The following is a 21,825-nucleotide window of genomic DNA, read 5'->3' as shown; positions in this document are numbered from 1 at the left end:
GCCAATGGGGTCACTTTAAGTTTTCTACCAATCTTTTACATGACATTTAATTAATTACTTCAACTGATTTTTGGTCTGATAATTATATTAAAATAGGACATACTGTAAATCTGTCTTAACTTTCATGTAGACAATCATGAAAATTTGTACCTAAAAATTAATTTTTAACACACATATCTTTTTTAAATGCAAAGACAAATCCTACCCTGGAACAAGTTCACTTGACAAAGTCTGTAAAAATAAGCAACCTTGAAAAGTAGTAGGTTTAGAGTGTACTAAGATTTTAAGAGCAAGATTTATTATTAAAAGGCAGTTAATACAACAATGAAAAAATGACAAAGGACTAGGTACATATGGTATTTACCCATACCCACTGAACCCTTAAAAGCTTATAAATAAATAACCTTTTTGAACCATAACAATACACACAAACAAGATGAGAACCTACAAGACTATTTTGTATTCACCATAATATTGGCAGAGACTACTTGGCACTCATGAAATATCAATCTTTTTACATTAGACAAAGAGGTGCACCTATTACTACAGGAAAGGACATTTTTTACTTTCCTAGTTGCAATGAAATTAAACCACTTAAATTCATCATCACCTTTATTTCCAAACATTTATTCAATATAACACATTAGGTGATAGAAATTTTTCTTTGCAGAACAATTAAAGAAGAGAGAGCTGTAAAAAAGTTGAAGTTATAGACTAAAATTAAGTGGTTCTAAAGTAAACAGAAAACTATAATAGTAGCCGATATTTTATTGACAAAAGTGTCAACCCACTCTCCAAACATAATTTTCATCTCATTAATCAATGGCTTTCACAAAATAACCTGCTCAACAAAGACATGTCAAAATCCTATCGTGCAGCAGTTTTGCTTTTTTTTTAATTCTGGTAAATGACAAACTGCTGTTCTGTTCTGATCCAAGATGACTAAATGAGTCTGCATGCAGTGTGATATGGCTAAATGATTGTTCTTCATCCCACCTGTCTTATTTGGGAGGATTAACTTTTTACCTGCACAGGTTGCAGAGGGAAAATCATAAAATTGTAAAATATTAGTCATTAATCATGATAATTATGAAATTTTTATGTTGTGATTTCTGAACACTGTGAAACAGAAGAAAATAAAACTACACAACAAAGGCAAAAAAAACCCTAAATCTAAAAATTAAGTATAAGTTATAAACAATTTTTTATTGTTATTTAGGAGAAATTTTAAAGAATTTATTATCACAATGTAATTCTTAAATTATCCAGGTGCAGCATTTAAAATCCAAATAATCTATAGATTCATGTAGAAAATTTTACGGTAAGAATGTATTACAAGTATTGGTAAATGTTCCAAAACAGACAGTACCTTTCTTCTTGTTAAAATACACCCATATTTCAAAACATAAATAACAATTTAACCTGAAAGACCACCCCCTCCAAAAAAAAACTCTTTATATAGAATGGCATGCAATAGTGTCAACTGATCTATTAACCAATGCTATCATTATTCCTATCTATTAATAAAATAAATATAAATGGAGTCCAACATTACATGTACATGTATTAGAACAACCTTCGCTAACCAGTAATAATGAGAGACCATGGTCAAAGCGACATCTATACCATAATTTTTTTTCAAATATATATCTAAGGTTCATTTAAGGGTATTTCCTGTTTTAAACATTTTCATGCATTAAATAGCTTATTTACACGCATAAACTATATACAACCATGTCAAATCACAACTTCCTACAATCAAACTGTGCAAAATGTTCATAGAAAATATGAACCAATTTCAAGACCATGCCTGCCAAAAGAAAATTAGTTTTGAACATCCTCTCTGTTGCATATTTCAACATTTCCTGCCCTAATATCCTTGATTGTAGAGATTCTAGAAACCCCTTTCATCATTTCCTGCGGCAGCATCACCTGGGATTGAATATATTGTGAAGAATATGTGATAATCTGTAGAAAAAATCTCCTGAACGATGACAGCAGCTCAAGACAATGGTTCCCTGGATTCACTAAATCATGATGCACTCGGCACATTTCATTGTAAGGTTCCCTGTTTTCCTTAAATCATGACCTGCCTGGCACATTTCATTGTAAATCATCTGCAGTTGATGCCATTGTAATGAAAGCATTGCACATGTTTATCTGTAGTGATGATTGCGAAGTTACAGAGCTGCAATATCTTCATTCAATTTAGATTTGCATTGTAAGAGAAGTGCAGGAAGATTCACAAGAAAGTATAATCTCATTAATGATGAAATCATTGAAAATTCAGTCTTAGTATTTGCCTAAACCAAAAGGAAGTGCCCAAGTCTGATGTAGACATACACATGTTTTTTTTAGTAAAAACAGGGTACTGGGATCACTAACAGCAAGGGGTAGTGTGGATGTAGTTCCTCAACACCCTTACCTATGCTTTTTAATAAAAAGGGGACCAATAAGCACCACTTCAAACTGAACATTCAAATCTATTGAAATACATTAGTAGTTCTATTCATTATGATTCAAGGGATATGTGGTTCATTCTGTTATCTAATCAGTAGCACTTACATACAATTATACTAAAATTCACCCCAGTCACTTTGAAGCAAGGGCATAGAACTGTTTTATTCAGGTGCTGAAAAAAATGTTTACCTATTTCAAATTTTTTGGTTATATATTAATTAAAACTGTTCATGTATCACAATACTCATATAAATTGAAGTCTTCCCACTGTTTAAAATGGCCTCAGAAGACGAGAACTTATTCCAATTTCTTTAGTATATTTATACTTGACAAGACATATATACATGTATATTCACTATGCTTGACAAGACATATACATGTATATTCACTGACAAGACATATATACATGTATATTCACTATACTTGACAAGACATATATACATGTATATTCACTATGCTTGACAAGACATATATATGTATATTCACTGACAAGACATATATACATGTATATTCACTATGCTTGACAAGACATATATATGTATATACACTGACAAGACATATATACATGTATATTCACTATACTTTATACTTATAATACTATTAGTGGGAGATTGAGATGAAATCTTTTCCATAGTATTTTTTTCCTGTTCTTATTCTTTTCCCACAGAAAAAAGGAACAGACAGATATCATATGGTATACAGCCAGATATTGTCCAAATTTGCTTTAGACTAAAACTTGTGTGTGAATGATTCCAACAAAACATGAAGAGAATTTCGTAGCATAATTAATATATAGAAGAAATACCTATTGAATTGAAAAGATTAGTCCTCTGTTATGGACAAGAAAGTTTAAATTGAAGAATATTCTCAAATGCACGTCTCTAAAATGAAAGGACAGCAAAGCCATCATGAACTAATCATACAAGGTCTTCAATAAAGTCCTGACACCCTACACCTTAATGTGTTGATATAAAATCTAATATCATTTATAAAATTGAAAATAAAAAATGAAGTGTCAAAATGAAAGAAATGCTCAAGATGGAATAGTTCACAATAATATCTAAGTCTAGTTCTACGGAGCAGACATCAAAAAACTGAAAATTCATTAATGTAAAAAGCCAAGTCAATAAGTCCTGGGTCTTTGCCTAATGTCAAATTGGTGTAATTCAATTCAAATTCTTGGTTTTTAAATTTTATATCAACATTTTCTATTGAAAAGAATTCATATACATCCAGAATTATGATTTGTGAATTATGAATCTTTTCTATATTATGTGATTATCATCTCAATCATAAAATAGAGTGATTTACAGCTATTTAAATGTTTCTCATATGTACACAAAGTGTCAAGAAATTGTAGCCCAGAGCTATCTTGATTCATGTTTGATACAAAATGTAGTATTATCACAAGTGCAATAAAAAAATAATGTTTTTGTTCATCCAATGGAGTAATGCTTGATTGGTAGTCTCTTCACTCTAATGGAAAGATCAAAGTCCTATTTTATTTTTCTTATAAAAGTTTAAAATCTTTAAAATAGACAAAAATTTTAAACTATTTTTGATTGCTATTAGAGAACTCCATCAACTCTGTAGTTACAATTTATAACATCCATGAAAACTCTGTGAATATTTAGCCAATCTAATACAGAATTTCTGACTAAGAAAAAGTTATAATTGAAGTTTAACAATATACAAAGAAACTCAATTTATCTGTGACAGAATGTAGAAAACACCTGAGAAATGAGATCAAAGAAAAAAGTCCCAGGTAGCCTTAACCTTAATTACAGGTGTTCATTCCAAATTTAAGGGTCAAAATGTGAAGTTTCCAGATCAACAAGATTAAACTTTCCTTGTGGGATAAAAAGTATGTTTGTTCATTTTATCTTACCTGGAGATCTTTACTTTGCAACATTTCTAAACAGAAAACCCCAAATCAATATTTTGTAAAAATATCAGTGAAAAAAATCAGTTCTGTTCTAACAAAAGAAAAAAGTTACATCTATCTTGATAAAGGGATTTTTAAAATAACAGATGGACTAGATGAACCTATACATATGACATATATTTACATGTACATGTATGAGTACCCCCCACAGACAATGTGTAAATGACAAAGTCGAGTTCAATATACAAATTATCATTAGCTTCAAGGAAGTTTTTCAAAGAAAAAATTACAAAAATATTTTTTTTACTAATAATGAATTGCCTTTCCCCTGAAGACACAATTTATATGAATATTAAATTTTATCAGTCACTAAAATTATTTACAATGATTATGTGTAACTACATTTTATTTTAAAATTCCTTTTTTATCAATTAACCTAAATTATTGGGTACAATTGTTGTAAACTGAACTAATGGGAAAACACTAATCTTCTGAAATATTGGTGACACTATTAACTAATTCTGATGCTAGGCCATGCATGAATTTGGGCCATACCAGTACAGTCTGGACAATAAGCATATTTTTTTCAATATTTTCAAATGGTCTAGGACTGGGTTGAAATCTGTATCAAATTATCATTCCCTTAAAATTTTACAAAACATTCTATTATCTAGAATTTGTACATCATCCATATACATGTACATGTACAAATGTGAGAAAATTAGAATTCCCAAGTGAGTTGTCATAACAATAATATTTTCTGTCAATTTTACAGTTAGATTACAAGATAGCCATCCAGTTTATGCTGAATTTATGGCTATTTTATTACCTGCTTGACAAGGTCATAAAATATTGGTCATCACCACCAGAGGTCAGAAGTCATGTCAGGACAGACAAGCTAAAGCTGATTCATGATCATCTATAAGGTACCAGTATCGTATTGCATATCCCTGAGCGGGTGTACGTCAAAACATGGATGCCATAAAAATATAGTGCATTTTCTTTTTGCCTCTCTACAAACTAATGTTTTGTCAAAAGACATGAACAATGACTTAAAAAATAGAGCAAACATCACACTGTAAGATGAAGAACTTTTTTAAAAGAAAATCTAACATAATATCATAAAAATGTTCCACTGAAAAGGTTGGTTAGGTGAGTGCAAAACGAAAGTGAAAGTAGGGAAAATGGCTATTTATAGTTCAAGACTACTTTTCTGTCCAATCTTCGTGGACTCACCCTATTTTCTTTGCAGGAAATTATTTTTTCACATGTCCTTAGAAATGCTACATAAGTGAAAGTTTTATTGAATCAATTTACATATTTTTAAAAAAATCCTAAAAATATGCACTTCACTGTAGAGGTCTATGGGAAAATTAATACGATACTGAGACCTAGTAAGCCAGTTTTTCAAGTAAAGTTGGATATTCAGCAAGTGGTCTTTACCAGCAGAAAAAGTAGTACCCCAATACAGGTAACACTTTTAAGATGAATTAGCCAACTTTTGAACCTGATTTTTTATGGTAGCTCTGGTTTTTTGCATTTATGGTTAATCTTGACCAAATTTGGAAATGCATTTTGTTTTCATGAATTTGTAGGATATCAGTTCAATAAAATTATTATCTTGACTATTTATGATGAGCATATCTATATTCAGGTAACCTAAAGCAAGTAATACTCCTGCATAAAGGATAGTTTTCAAGTTACAACACATTTTAAGTATGTGGTTAGGACTTGAAAATAGTCATTTTCCATACATTGCCTCTTATATATGAAAAAATGAATATTTTTTTTATTTTTTGTTTTTCTTTCAAATAAATAGCTAAAATGAGTTGCCATATAACTGTGTGGTTGATTTAAACACAGAAATGTCACAAAAGTCATCAGCCAATTTTTTAGTGGACTTTTTTTAGTGGTTCAAATGGACAGATTCTAATGCGGCAAGAAAAATAATGGTGTTTTTTCATATAAAAACTGAATTTTTTCAAAAAGTATCTAAAGCAGACAATTGTTATTATAATATTTATACCAGTAAACTATATTTCTTGCATCATAGCTATCTGTTTTAAAGAAAAAGTCCTTTTCCTGTGACATTGAGGTCCATTTGTATCTGCCTGGGGTACCAAAATGGCTTAAAATCTGTATTTTCTGCATATGAAAAGCTATATTTTTTTAAAACTATGATATTGGTATAATTTTTTCTGGATTTATTATAATTGAAATGACCATATCTATAGTTTAAAACAGTTGGTTGTACCGGTCATTATACTTTACTTTAAACAAGAGGCTCCCTTGAGTTAAAGACAAAAAAGGAGGTTCGGATATTAATATTTCCATATATGGAACTCACAAGTGGGGATTAAATAATGATTTGGAACTCATAGTACAGCTTATGTATCTACCATGTCAGAATAAACCACAAAGTTGCTTAGTTTGATTAATGCAGCAGCTTTTTATCAAAAGTAATATTTTCTGGCTAACATTGAGATATTAGTCTTATGCCTGGAATAGGGTACCTATATAAGAATTTTAATAGAAAACTCATGTTTGTAGCAGGGCAATGATATTCTGAATTTTCAGTATGGAAATGAATACTCTAGCAGAAAAACAACAACTTTTAGGATTATATTGAAATGTTTATTAGTAATAGGTACCAGTATCGTATTGCATATCCCTGAGCGGGTGTACGTCAAAACATGGATGCCATAAAAATATAGTGCATTTTCTTTTTGCCTCTCTACAAACTAATGTTTTGTCAAAAGACATGAACAATGACTTAAAAAATAGAGCAAACATCACACTGTAAGATGAAGAACTTTTTTAAAAGAAAATCTAACATAATATCATAAAAATGTTCCACTGAAAAGGTTGGTTAGGTGAGTGCAAAACGAAAGTGAAAGTAGGGAAAATGGCTATTTATAGTTCAAGACTACTTTTCTGTCCAATCTTCGTGGACTCACCCTATTTTCTTTGCAGGAAATTATTTTTTCACATGTCCTTAGAAATGCTACATAAGTGAAAGTTTTATTGAATCAATTTACATATTTTTAAAAAAATCCTAAAAATATGCACTTCACTGTAGAGGTCTATGGGAAAATTAATACGATACTGAGACCATAAGCTGGACCACCATTGTTTTAATGCTAATCCTGGATTGGCCTTGTTTCTTTCAAAAGTGAGATATACATGTACACATGTATTGTACATCTTAGACATAAGATATACTTAGCAAGTACATATATACATGTCTATATAAATGTATTAGAACCTATGTAATAACATACAAATACTTGAATGTCTAATTGTCAATCAGAATGAAATAGTATTTGGAAGCCAGTGACTTATCATTTTCAACTTGCAGTAACTCAGTAACTCTGACTTAAAACTTGAAGATTTTTGTTACATGTGGCTGTAAATAAAAAAGCATCAGAAAATGTCCACTAAGTTTTGTTGTTTCTTTTTACAACCTACATTTTTTTTTGTACACAAGTAGTTATCATTTCAAGGTTTTAAACTATTTTGCCACTATTTAAAAATATATTTGTGTTTTAAAAAACATATACTGGTATGCAAGAAAAAATGTAAGAATGTTCTCAAAATTCTGATTGAATTACTTTAAAGGTCATCTTTAAGCTCTAAATGATCTTTGGCTAAAACCCTAAGCCAAAGTTTTTGTTTACATGAACCTTACCAGATAAGGGTTTTTCCTTTATATTGATAGTGAGAATGATCAAGTCCACACCCAGTTATTCAAATTGATCAAAAGAATTTGATATTGTGGAGAAACACAGCTAGAATACAAAAGTTTAACTGGGTTTGTGAACAAATTCAAATCATTATAAATGTAGCATTTATACACATGTACATGTAGATGTATCCTGTAGGACATGAACAATCTTCTATACAGCTGTCACAATTAAACGAATTTCCAAAACTTATACAAAAACTTCAACAAAGATGAAAACAAAAGAAAAAATTATCAACCGAACAATGAAAAACCTTACATAGGATAATTGGTAAGTCATTCTCTTATATGACTATTATACTTTGAATTGTTGACTTTTCTTTCCTTCTTTGATTTCATTGCTTCATTATGAAATTGAATGGAAATAAACATCTAGCTTTGACAGCGATTTTTAATTGAAGGGATTCTCTCCCAGTCATGCACAGCATTAGCTTGCTTAAACATGTAAACATCACCTGCACCTCAAAGGCTAAACTATACCAAACAAAACTGTCACATGGCTTGAAATTTCCAATCTTCACACAATCTTTCCAATATCAAAATTTTTTAATAATTGCATGCTTGGCGGGCTTACATACATCAAAGTTACAGTGGATATATTTCCCTATACAGTTAATCCCACTATCTGTAGTTGCCGGGTTACCAAGTTTAATTCGATTTAGAAATGATTTGGTGGTATATCCTGTTTAAATCTTTCACACAATGTTTCCCAATCTTTTGATATATACTTGCCTGCCCATTTGTGAAATTTCTAAGATAAACTGTAACTTTTCCACTCAATTGAAATTTGAAGATAAAAGAGTGATCTGGTATAAAACTTCAAACAGGACTGCCACACATATAATGTTGTGATGTTCAGTAAAAACAAATTTAGTTCCATCTGCTTAATCTAACTGTTAGCAAGTATCATTTTATGTACCTAATACCACCAACTGATGTTTGTTTTACTGTATTTATTTTATAGGTTTTTCTTTTTTAAGTTTTCAGATAAATTCAGTTTTGCTTTAAGGCTTTTAGAATTACAAGTTTTATAGTTAAGTAGCTGTCTTTGTAAGAATCATGCAAAATCTCAAAAAATGTGATACACCCCAGTAAAGGCTACATATTTTTATTTTTGTAATTAAGTTGTTTTATGGGTCTATACTATGAAATGTGTAATTATTCATTCAAATTTGCCTGCTCTTAGGGGATAAATAAATTGAAAATCCAATTAGATTCTATTGTATTTGAGTGTCATTTACAGAGTTATCTCCCTTAATTTTGAAATCTACAGTACATTCTATATAATTTTTATCTCTGAAGAACACAGGTTATACGAAAAACCAAATGTTAATTTCTGTTTACTATCTATGGCAATTTAAACAAAATATCAGAAATAAAAATATGTAGGCTTTTCACCCATGAATCACATTTTGCATGATTCTTAGCTGGAGAGTTACTTAACACTTATTCATTTTAAAGACTGAAAACTACATTTAAGTTCAAAGCAAAATGCATTAGGCATAATATTGGCACAAATTGCAATGAATTGTAGTTTTCAGATCTGAAAAAAAACTTATACATCATATTGATGTCCATTTACTTCTGAATCATTTAACAAAGCCTCACTAGATCCTTATGAAACATCCTAAAGCCAAGTGCATTGAGCAATCTGCATTTCAACAGGTTGCAGAATACCACAGTGATTGAACTAAAAATCAATGTAAATTATCAGGAAACTAAAGTCATGCTAAGAGACATTTGGCATCCGAAGTTTGATAAACCTTCCTTCCCAAAATGCTATGTTTGCCAATAGCATGGCGTACTACCTGCAACAAGTGCACAGATGTCAGGGAACATTGCAACTGAAGGAATTCAAATGTGTATTTCAAGTATGCCATACATCCACGTTCCTGTATCCGCTAGTATGATTTTATTGTTTTCTTAAAATATTATGGTACATGTGAGCATTTTCTTGGTTAATATTGTTAAAAAATTAATTGGAATCAAAGAATTTCTAGTGTACAAGTAGCTATTAATTTGCATGTACAAGTACATTTTATTCTGAAAATTTAAATTTCCCTGCTCAAAATAGACAAAATAATTGAATATAAGTACAAAGCCCTTAAAAAAGATTATGAAGTATAATATTAGCCATACTTTAATTATAAAGATTTGCATGCCTTATTCCCATTACTCGAAAAAAATTCTGCATTAAAATGGCAACAATACATCCTTCAAAATATGGAAACAATCAACAAATCAGAGTTTCAGAGGAAATGCATCCACAAGGTGTAGAAGACAGATAGACAGGCAGTCAAACAGATGGATACCATAACCACCTGTGGCTCCAAAGCAGGGGAAACACAAATATATACTAGTAGTGCTTAATTATATCAAGTACATACATGAATGTTTTACACTTTATCATTAGACATCATTGTTATAACATACATGTAAATTTTCATATTATATACATGTTTATTTACATTAGTAGATCTACTATAAAACTGTCAGATTAAACCACAAGAACAAATCTATGACTTAAACATTAATGTTTTTTTTGTTATTTAAATACCATTTAAAAGCATTTAGATAGTTCTTCAAATGCAATGTAACATTGCAAAAAAACTCTGATCAACAATAATGTGATTATAAATTCTGCATTCTTCCGTCACCTATCGCTGCGCCATGGCAACACTGAGAAGTGGGAGCACTTTTACTGAAACTTGATTTGTGCATTGTTCACATTAAAGGACTATTAAATGCAATGAAACATCAATAATATTAGGTAATAATAACCTTAACTAGAAAATAAAACTGAGGCTTCAATTCTAAATTATAAGTCATGATTTCTGTCAAAAGACATTTTAGTTAATTATACAGGTAACTGCCATACTGTCATACCAATGGCAGAAAAAAATAGTATGACAAAGAACTTGAATTTTTATAATAGTCAGTCACTGCTTTGTAATGAGAACTTATAGCACTTAAATAAAAGTACCCAAAAATGTCAGAAGGCTGTAGGATATCCTATATTCATGATGTTTGAATTAAAATCTTACATAACTACAGTGCAATAATTAAATTTTCTTCTTAAATTTAGTACATTTATTTGTATCAAATTGTATACTAGTATAAACCACAGAGTTTGCAATCTTATCTTTAAAATGAAATTCATGAGCCCTTTTACCATGTCTAGACTCTTAAATAGAAACATTTCAAAACTTATTTTTCTATGTTCTACATGTATAGACTGCCTTCATCTACCCACTAACATACTAATCATTTCCTCAACCCTATAGTCAAAATTGAATACTACCTCCAAACTGATCATTACCTCCTCCCTCTACCAACTAATGAATACTTGATCCCTCCAAACTTGTCATGACCTCCTCCCCTTCCTATTAATGGTTACTGATCCATACTTATCACTATATCTGCTACTCACAAATGACAACTCCCTCCATACTAATAATTTCCTCCTCCTAACTGATAATAATTCTCCTCCCGTCTAATGACTACCTCCATTAATGATTTCTTCCTTCATGCTCATAAAAACCTCCTCCCTTTTTCTTATAATTTCCCACTCTGACATTCTATTTTTTTTTGCAAAGTTCTTATGAGGTCAAAGTTACTTAAGAAAAAGTTCTAATGATTTCAACAAATTCAACAGTACAACACATGACAAACAATGACAGCTTGTATGCATAGGTATTAAATATTCTCAAAAAAAAAATTCATGACCAAATCATCACAGCTGAGAATTATACACCCTTTATTATTGATTAACACCTGTCCCCATCAGCCATCCCTGTCAGCCATCCAAGAAACCCTCAACCTTGAAACATTACAGATCTGAATAAACTGAATAAGGCTCCTGTTTGTGTGACATGTCACTGAATGGACAAGTATCAAATTACCCTCAGAATTCCTGCAGATATAATGTGCCCTCGGTCAACCGAATTAATCAAGTAATTTTCCCCATTTATTGAATATGTCACGGTATAGCATGTTATTATTAACTTTTTACCCTGGAGGACTTTAGTCACTAAGTTTCACAAGATCCAGACGCATGCTGTTATGTAATGCTGAATCAGTTACTGGGTAAATTGGTAGCAGATATGGCCAATGGGATAAATTGCTTTTCTCTCTCCCACTGCTCCAGAGAAAACTTTTGTAGTTCCAGGTGTCTAATGAATATAGACTGTATAGTCAAATTAGTTATTATTGCAGATTCGAAATTTAAGAACTTTTATTTCATGGGAAGTTTGCATTTTGACCATACATGTACCAAAAAGTATATAATTTTAATATTGTATATGTAGTTCCTTATAAATACATGTTCATGTTCAAGGCAGTACTGTAAACTGGAAAAATTGCGCCAACTTTTTTTGTGGATTCTGCTGTGAATAAGAAACCAAATAAAATAATTGTAACAGTTTAATTTTCACTTTATGTATCTTGTCGCGAAAATTTCATGGTTTACAGTAATTTTTGAATTATAAACTCCAAGTATGTGTATATTGTATTATTGAAGCTTCATTAACCAGCATAATTTGTACTACATGTAACTTGCATATCCAAAACTTTTAAAATACATGTATATTGTAACCTGCTTATTCTAAACCTTAAAAATATTTAAAAACTGGACACATTAAAACCCCTTTGTGTCAGTTTAAATATATTTTTAACCTAGGTAATTAACACACCTGTTTAAACCAAATGATTTTAATTCTCCAGCGATGAAACCCCTTAGAAATATCTACAAGAAAATGCTTAGAAAACAGGATTCGTCTTTTCCAAAGATTGACCTGATTAAGACTCATATTCACTAAGTTGAACTTATACAACAAAAAAACATTTGCAAGCAAAAATATTTATAAACTATCATTGAAAATTTCTTCAGGAATTGAAGATTATTATACACAAGAAAAACGATTTAAAAGATTTTATTAAAGATTACATGAATAAAAGCATTTTATCTCATGTATTGCTGTAGGAACTCTTTTAAAATGTGTTTTTTGTCTATTTTAGATTTTACTTTAAACACATTCTTAACATAAGGTTATCGCAAATCGTCCATCTGAAAAATACGCAAAATGCAATAAAAATGCACATTTTGAAATTTTCATCATAATTATTTAAGGGAATAATCATCCAACAATAAGAATGAATAGAAAACCTATTAACACTTGAAAATTTACATAAACTGATCCTTAACCATTTAAACTTGGGACAAACAAGTCACCTTTTATATAAAATTAGCCAAAATAAATCCCTTCATACCAAAATACCCATAAATTATCAAATCATGGGAAGATAAATGGGCAAAAATAACAAAGGCCCACCCAAATAGGGTCGATAACATGGAGATCTTAGATTTCTGAGGGTACACAATGTTATCATGATCAGAAACATCTTATTGTATTGAACTGTATACAATTGTTTCACAGCAGTTTTTTTTCAATTAGCAAAGTCATTTAGAATAGGGGCAATGAATTTGGCTCTAAAGCAGTTCAATTAGTGATTTGTACCTTAAATGTATACAATGAATACCCTAGTGTGTTATATAATACAAATACAATTAGATGAATACCTACATGAAGTTTATTGTAAATTAGCACTAGTTCAGCAAATTTTCAAAATTGTGAGTTTTATGTGTTTGGATAACAACCCAAATTTGTAATAGCATATCTTTTTATACATTAATGTAAATTCTGCATTAACAGCACAGTTTAACAGTCACGACTGTTTAAGATTCACAAAATTGCATATGCAAATGAGGACATTGTGTATACATGTACAAGTATATTTCTATATTACTTGTGAAAATCATCATCTTCAGCTTTCTGTGAATAACAAAACAAACTTATAATGGAACTTCACTCCATAATATTTTTCATTTCAGTATAGATGGGATGTGTTCTTATGGAACTTCACTCCATAGCATTTGACATTTCAGTATAGATAGGATGTGTTCTTATGGAACGCCTTTATTAACCCACAAATAGCCACAAGTTATTGTTCAAATCTGCAAAAATTTCTCATCATTCAACTATGCCTGATTAACTAGTTCAAATGGTGATGAGAGAGAAACTGCCATGTTTCATCTATTTATTAAACTGCTACCCGAGGTTCAAACTTGACTGAAGACACCTGTCAAAAATCTTTACTTTACATTAAATAACAAAATTCTCCTTTTGTCCAGACCCTGGACTAAATTAGCAGACATCCATCATTGTCTGACCTTCAGGCAATAGAGGTCAAATTGACCATCAGTTTCTATTATAGCCTTATCAAATCTTCAAGCCCATTGATGTGAGAGAATTTCCCACAGATTTCTGATTAGTTTTATCCATGTTATCACACATTTTAGCATGTTTAGTGTTAAAGGTTAATCAGTTTATGAGTTGCATGTACATGTTTTGTAACTTTGGTGGCTACTGGTAATGGTTGTGTATGTACATGGGTGTACCACTTGACATACAGAATTAAGCAGCTTATCTGAGTGTACCTGGTACTTTTAAGTTCATTCAAATAAAATAAATTTATTCTTAATACTAATGAAAATTTTAGCTGTAAGGAACAGATAAAATTTACTTGTACATGTAAGGCATAACAGTTTTGCAATATTTTCATGTTTCAGCATAAACTAAAATTTATTGGACAGGTATTTTGTAGGGTTGATTTTAAGAAGGTCCTTATTTAAATCAGAATTCTTTTAATATTCAGCAAAATTATCACCTTTATCCTGTTATTTTGAATACTGATAAAAAATAAAAGCAAGCAATTTGCACCAAAAAAAATGTCTGAAATTTTCTCATAAGGTGACCTAAAAACTGAGAATTATCTCAAATGATTATTTCAATTTTTGCAGCCAAGATATATGTTAGGTCAACCATTTTTCCCCAAATAGGTTATATTTAAGTCATACAATGTAATTTCACATCATCCAACATACTGCCTTCATGTATATTATCAACTCCAATATAAACACGCTCAATACAATGATTTACAATATCTTTCCTTCCAGCATAATTCCATAGAAAAATGATCACTTCCTGTAAAAACATTATGTAGTAAATTCTACATAGATTAGAATCTGTTTGTCTTGGCAGTACTGTTATTGAGTAATCCCTTAGTGCTTTAGAAATGAGAAGATAGGAGATTATCTTTTGTTTATAGAAACACAAAGGAAATATATGTAACATTAAAGAAAATAAACATGAAAATCATTTCTGAACTTTTGTCTGTGAATGTAAACAGATAGAACTGTTTATTTACACAATCTTCTACATTTATTTGTTAATAGCCAAAGGTTTTGAATCAAGGTAACAAGAGGGCCCCAAGGTTGGACTTGAACTACTTTTTTATTTGTGAATTGCTATCAAGTATACAATGTATTCTTGGAGGTCTACAGATCAACGACTTTATGATTTTAATATCTAGGGCAAATTTGCAAACAAAAACATGTCCTAGCACATGCACAAAATGTACATGTAAATATGTACATGTATACACAAAATGTTCATGTAAATAAGAAAACTAAATGTATAAATTGTAAATATAGTAAGATGATGTACATTTTTGTTTACATCATAAACCTAAAAATGTGCACAAAATAGTTAAAATCATTAACACATTTTAACACAAAAGAAAAGGCTTATTTCACTAATCTGAGGTCATCTTCCATTATCCTATTGAACAATAATAAATTTAGAGATATTTGCCACTTACATGTTATATTTAGAACTGCTTCCCGGCTTTGAAGCGAAAATCCAGAAGTTATATTTGTAGCAATACACTGAAAAGGTCCTGCGTCATTTTCTCTTGTAACACGTAAAATACGCAGATTGCTACCTTCCTGAAATCGTCTACTTGTATTAGTCACTAATTTCCCATCATGGGTCCAATCAAATACAATATGTCTGCGATTGTTCACATCACATGCTAGAACAGTTTCTGTACCTTCTACAACAGCTCTGTCCTGTGGAGTCTGGCTGAAGTAAAATGTATCTTGAGCATCAGATAAAAATCCTGAAAAAGGTACATTTTATATAATTATTCCACATAAAAGCACTACATTTTGCCCGATGGAAACTATCATTTTTTTAGTTTTAATAGCACCCATAATATTTGCTTCAATGATGTAAACCAACTTAAATGTACATGTAAATGTATTTTCACAATCAATTTAATTTGGCTAATTTCACAAGCAAGAAAAAGTTGTGAAAATAAATCTCTATGAAAAAGTCTCTTGCATGTTGGAAAGAAAGCAAGTTGCAAAAATGAATATCAGCAAGACTGAATTGTTCTTGAAACATAAAAATACATGTACATGTATGTATAAGATGGTTTACAGTTGTTTATCAGGGTTTAAATAAGTCAGTGTCATTGTTTCAGAACTTGTCTAAATTGGAATAGACCTAATTCAGGATCACAGATTCAGAACTTGCCTTTATTGAAATAGACTTTAATACATGTACTGTCCATTTATATGAATAACCTATGTTTCATGTGATTTTCCAGTCACTGACCTCTGGCATTAAATTTTAAACAGTACTGAACCTTTCTATATTGAATACTTATTTAAACTTTTAGTGGTTCCTTTACATGCACATGTACAAATAATGTGGACCTTGATATTTCATATCAATCTTAATTAGGCTTTAAGGTTTTTTTTTCAACTACCTTACCTACACTAGTTTTTTTGTGCCTACCCTAAACATTTATGGAAATTTTGGCTCAAGCACTGTGAAAGTCTAGATATTTTCCCCATCAACTCTATTTGAAGTGATATTGAAAAAAATAAAATAATTTCCCTACCTACATGTACCTACCCTATTTTTTTTTATTGGTTGCTGGAAACAAGACTACCATTTTTTTGCCTTACACATGTAAATGTATAATATAAGTAGATGAATTTAATGTAGAATGTGAAAATAATGAAAACTTTTTTTTTCATTGTTTTGCTACATACAAATGTATACCAGATATCAGCACTTGCATAATATAATTCTGGTATGATATTACATCAGTGAATGAAGCGTAATGGTCAAGGTGTTTGGGTGCTAAATACAAAGTCATACCCTATAGTCCTCTTTGATAACGAAACATCAAGGAAATACAAGTTCAAGTATAACATATAAAATGATAGATATCTTCTTAAAAATCTTTACATTATGTCAATATAACAAGTCCATTACACTGAAAGTTTTGGATTGTCTGCTGTTTTACCATTCTCATAAAGTATATTAGACAAAAAAGTGAAATAACAACCATTTATAATTCTCCTAGGCATAATAAACAAACTCCAATACATAAACTGGTGAATAATATCAAAGAGCTAATGGCCATTTGAAAGAGATGGAAAATATGCTACTAATCATTTTCTCGTTTCTAAGATAACATAATCACATGTTACACTCAAAGAAAAACTAAGTAAGGTTGTTGGGTGTTATGTAAAGATGAAAGTCAAATATATGTGAGGTGAGATTGATCAAATACAATCAAATTGTTAACATACATTTGGACATGTTTTCATACAGCAATGTAATTAATGATGGATGATTCAATCCTAGAAAACAGAAAATTTGCTAGAAATAGCCTCAGAATGTTCCATTGGGGACTTTAAAGCAATTATGAAGAAATTAAATAAAACAAAGTATCTTTTTAAAAAGCAAACATGGAACTTTTGAAAAATGAAATATCTATAAATGACAGGAATTTTTTAGGCTGAAATATAGAATAGCAGCTCAACATTTTTTTTATCAACAAACCATAATACAATGTATAACATGCATGTAAACAAACAAGTCTGTGTTCATGAATATTGAACATCATTTAAATGATATTATTCTGAAATGATTACAAAATGTCCTTTAGATAAAATTTATTGAATTAGAATGGTATAATTCTCCATATCTTTCATCAGAAAATCCAATACCACCGTTATCAACCCCTATCCCTAGCTACATTAGTTGGCTAAGTACATGTTTACAAAGTTGAGGGATTTATAGAGCCTATCTACCAAGTTCCCTGCTCAGGATGTGACATTGTTGTTTACTGACTTTATCTCCATGTTTGATTTCTGCCAATATAATGACTCTGCCTGTCAGCAAGACCTGCTTGACAGTCCTATTATTATCGCTTCTGAGTACCATTTGTCGAGAGCATCTACACTCGACAGTTACGGTGTTGGTTTTATTAGATTTCTTGTGTTTCTAGCAATATTTCTGACATTTAGTGATGTTTCTGTGCAGTAATTACATCAACTTGTATTAACAGTCAACATTTTTTGTGACTCTTACTGTTACAGATCTGCCACTAACAGAGAAAGAGGAAAGGTTTGCATTCCATTTTCTCCCTAAATCTAGGATGATCTGCTATGTTGTACCACCCCTTATTTTGGAGACTGTGGATACATTTTGTATCTCAAGTCTCTATCAATGGCTGATCCAGGGGTAAAGGATGCAGGCAGTTAGGACCCCCTCCTTTTTATTGGGAAATTTATCATTTTCATGTGTAAAATTGACAAAAAAATGATTAATCATTCTCCTAGCCCCTTTTTTCTTAGGAACCTAAGTTTTCACCCCTTCTTTTCACAGGAACCCTGGTTGCCATCCCTCCTTTTAAAAGGGACTGGATCTGCCCCTGTCTTTCATACAAAAGGGGAAACAATGAATTTATTTATTTGATTTACGTTACCATCTATGGTAATGTTAGCAATTAAATATGTATGGGTACATGTATTACAGAATACTAAAAGAATGTCTATATATTGCAACCATTTGAATTACGATTCGTCAATTGTACATGTAGCTTAGAATTAGGAAATAATATATTTGCCAAGAAGTTCATGAAATAAAACTACTTGATTTACACAAAGAATGCCTATGGGGCAGGGCACTAATTCTGTATATATCTGTACATGTATTGTTTAAAAAGAAAAAACTTAACTTTTTAGACATGATATAAAAGGTGTTTTTCTACTGAATTTAAATTCTAAGCTCCTTTAATCATACTCAAAAGATCCATATTTAGTTCAATGATGTATATTTAAAATCTTTTCAGCCAGCTCAGTGTTATACACCTTAAAAAATAGCTTCTCTACATTTCATATTCCCATAAATTTATAATGTGACTCTGAGAAGTTACCTTGCTTCATTCTCCATGCTTTTCACAATGCATAGAAGTGTCAGAAAATCTACTGTTTATTCATACTAAATTTTTATTGTCCATATTTGAATTACAAAGCAAATAAAACAAATTTTATTAGTCAATAAAGTTTAACATAGACCAACAACCCCACAGCATGGCTCACTCTGATAGACACATTATTATTCCTATTCTTTTGTGTTGGAGGTAAAAAAGGCAGGTTATGGTTTAAAACAAGATTATCTTCACATCTTTGTTGAAGACATGCGAAATATAAACACTAGGTGTAATATTTAAGAGATATTCTAGATGCAACTTAATGAAAAAAATCTTTATCATTCTTTAAGATTGCAAAATCCAAAATGTTTTAACTAACGCACAATAATTTTTTTGTACCTTAAAAAAATAGGACAATATTTGCAGAAAATACATGGTAAAAATCTGTTTTAACGTGGTTAATTTCAGAGCAATTTTAGATAAAAAACAGATCTGTTAATAGATGAGGTTTCAGAACCATTATTCATTGATAAAATTAAAATGGATCCAATGTTGGCATTCTCTACCATGTGTGGTTGATCATAGATTATTTAAAAAAAATTTCCTAAGTGCTTTATCCATTTGTCATAAATTAACTACCAAAATAGAGAAAAAGTAATATCTACCATGTTGTTAATTATAAACTAGAATTCAAAGTTTTTCCAATAGACTACCTGAGAATTATTTTGAATCTTATAGTTCACATATGCAAGGTAATAGTACCAATATGCATAAATACTGAAGTTAAAAATTCAGATCCTAACAAGAATTCAAATCTTTTTAAGTTAATATGGTCTATTAAAAAATATTATATTCTTTACATTTTGTTTAATTAAAAATAAATGGATTTGAAAATTTATTGAAATCCAAAGGTACTAAATGATTTTAAGACATTGTCAGAAAATTATGACACATTAGGTTTTAAATGAATTATGACATTTTCATTATATGACAATTTCATACTGTTAATTCCAGATTTGTATTTGTCAAATATGTAAGGAAGTGCAAAATTTCCAGTAGTGACAACCTGTAAAATGGCTTTCACAATTTTACATCATAACCCCTGGACTTCGATTTTCAAAGGAAAAAAGTTATTTGTCATTAATTTCCTTTTGTAGTTAATTTGGTATTTTTCACACCCCTGACCAGGAATTAATCTAAATGCTATTAAATTTATGACCATTCACATTACAACACGCTGGGTTATTGGTCAGTTGACACCAATGTGTAATTTATTGCGGACAAAGGAAAAGTTCACTACAAAAGAACTTGAGCTGAAACAATGTTAAAGGGGCAATGCACTAAGTCAGTGATCAGAACTATTAAAGTTGACAAAACTTACCAAGGAAACTAACTAATGCTATACAAATTCCGGTGTTATATCGATAATCCATAGCTTATAAAAATTGCTGTCATAAGATACACATCGCAAATTTAATGTCCAATTTACACCTCAACACAAAACTTAATAACTGTCAAAGTGCCTGTTATCTCAGCTTCTGATTGACCGACTCGCACCCCCAGCTCAGCATCTGCGCATTCGCGAGAAAATAATCCAACAGATAGGCGGTGATAACGAATTTGCCTGACACTCAATAGAGACAGCTTTCAATTCTGTGTGAAGAGAATATGCGTCGAAGTTAAAACTGAATATCATTTACAATCTATTTGTTTCAGCTTGCTATATAAGCTTTAAATTCTAAAATCCATTAGTTACACAAAGAAAACAAAAAAAATATTTAAAATTCTTATTTGTCAAACACCTTAAAAATATTTATGCTGAAATCATTAATAAATTATTTTTTATCCAACTTCTCATGGAGGTGGTCAACTGACAATGGTATACTTTAGCATTGATCGATTTGAAATGATATAACGTTGTACAAGCACCCGCTTGCCATGTGCTTTTGTTTACATTAGATCGGCATCGTTAGACCAATCAACTTTTCTCATTCCCCTGAAACCACGCCTACTGAAAATCATATCAAAGTACTACGCGAATTTCAATTGATCTATATCAAAATAAAAATCTAACAAATCTGAAGTTTCTTTACTGCATAAACATTGAATAAAATCGCATTATACGGTCCAAAAATTAACATTTGAATATAGAAAAACTGAACACCATCAACTGAAATTTCTCTGGGACAAAAGATAGACAACTCTCATCTGTAAAAAGAAAAGAATATCAGACAAACAATTCTGTAATGATTGATCAGTAATCAGAATGTAAAATTTAATCAAACAAACAACCGAACGATCGAACGAACAAAAAAAGGAAAGAAAAATAACAATACAAAGCAAAAGCAAAACAAAAAACAAAAACAAAATTTAAGAAAAAATGCTTCATAGAAAAAAATCAGAAATGATGTTCAGTACGTATCTCAATCCTTAATGACATGAACAAATGTATCGAAAACTAACATTGAATTAGTGATTAGATGCCAGTTTAGTTTGTTCCATGTGTTTATAGATGGTCAATTTATCAAGTATGTATCATTAGAGCAACTTCAATTGTCCTCATTTCCAGCAGTGATTTCCGGCTTTTTGTCATGTAAAATTT

General features: G+C 30.5%; 1 protein-coding gene across 1 annotated transcript in view; it reads right to left on the bottom strand.

Moving 5' to 3' along the window:
* The window catches only part of LOC148624920 (inactive tyrosine-protein kinase 7-like), an 83,905-nt gene extending 62,795 nt beyond the window's left edge, over positions 1-21,110 (bottom strand). The window contains exons 1-2 of the mRNA XM_088568043.1: positions 20,605-21,110; positions 15,807-16,106 (exon numbers count right to left, since the gene is read on the bottom strand). Coding sequence (XP_088424169.1) covers positions 15,807-16,106; positions 20,605-20,656 — 352 coding nt within the window. The 5' untranslated portion in view covers positions 20,657-21,110. The remainder of the gene's footprint in view (positions 1-15,806; positions 16,107-20,604) is intronic.
* Positions 21,111-21,825: the final 715 nt, after the last annotated feature.

This window comes from Perna viridis, chromosome 2, assembly GCF_037379345.1.
Source record: "Perna viridis isolate PV_CMFRI_1.1 ecotype Kerala chromosome 2, ASM3737934v1, whole genome shotgun sequence".
Classification (NCBI taxonomy): domain Eukaryota; kingdom Metazoa; phylum Mollusca; class Bivalvia; order Mytilida; family Mytilidae; genus Perna; species Perna viridis.
Note: the sequence above shows the minus strand (reverse complement) of the source record. Positions and strands in the feature narration are given on the sequence as shown.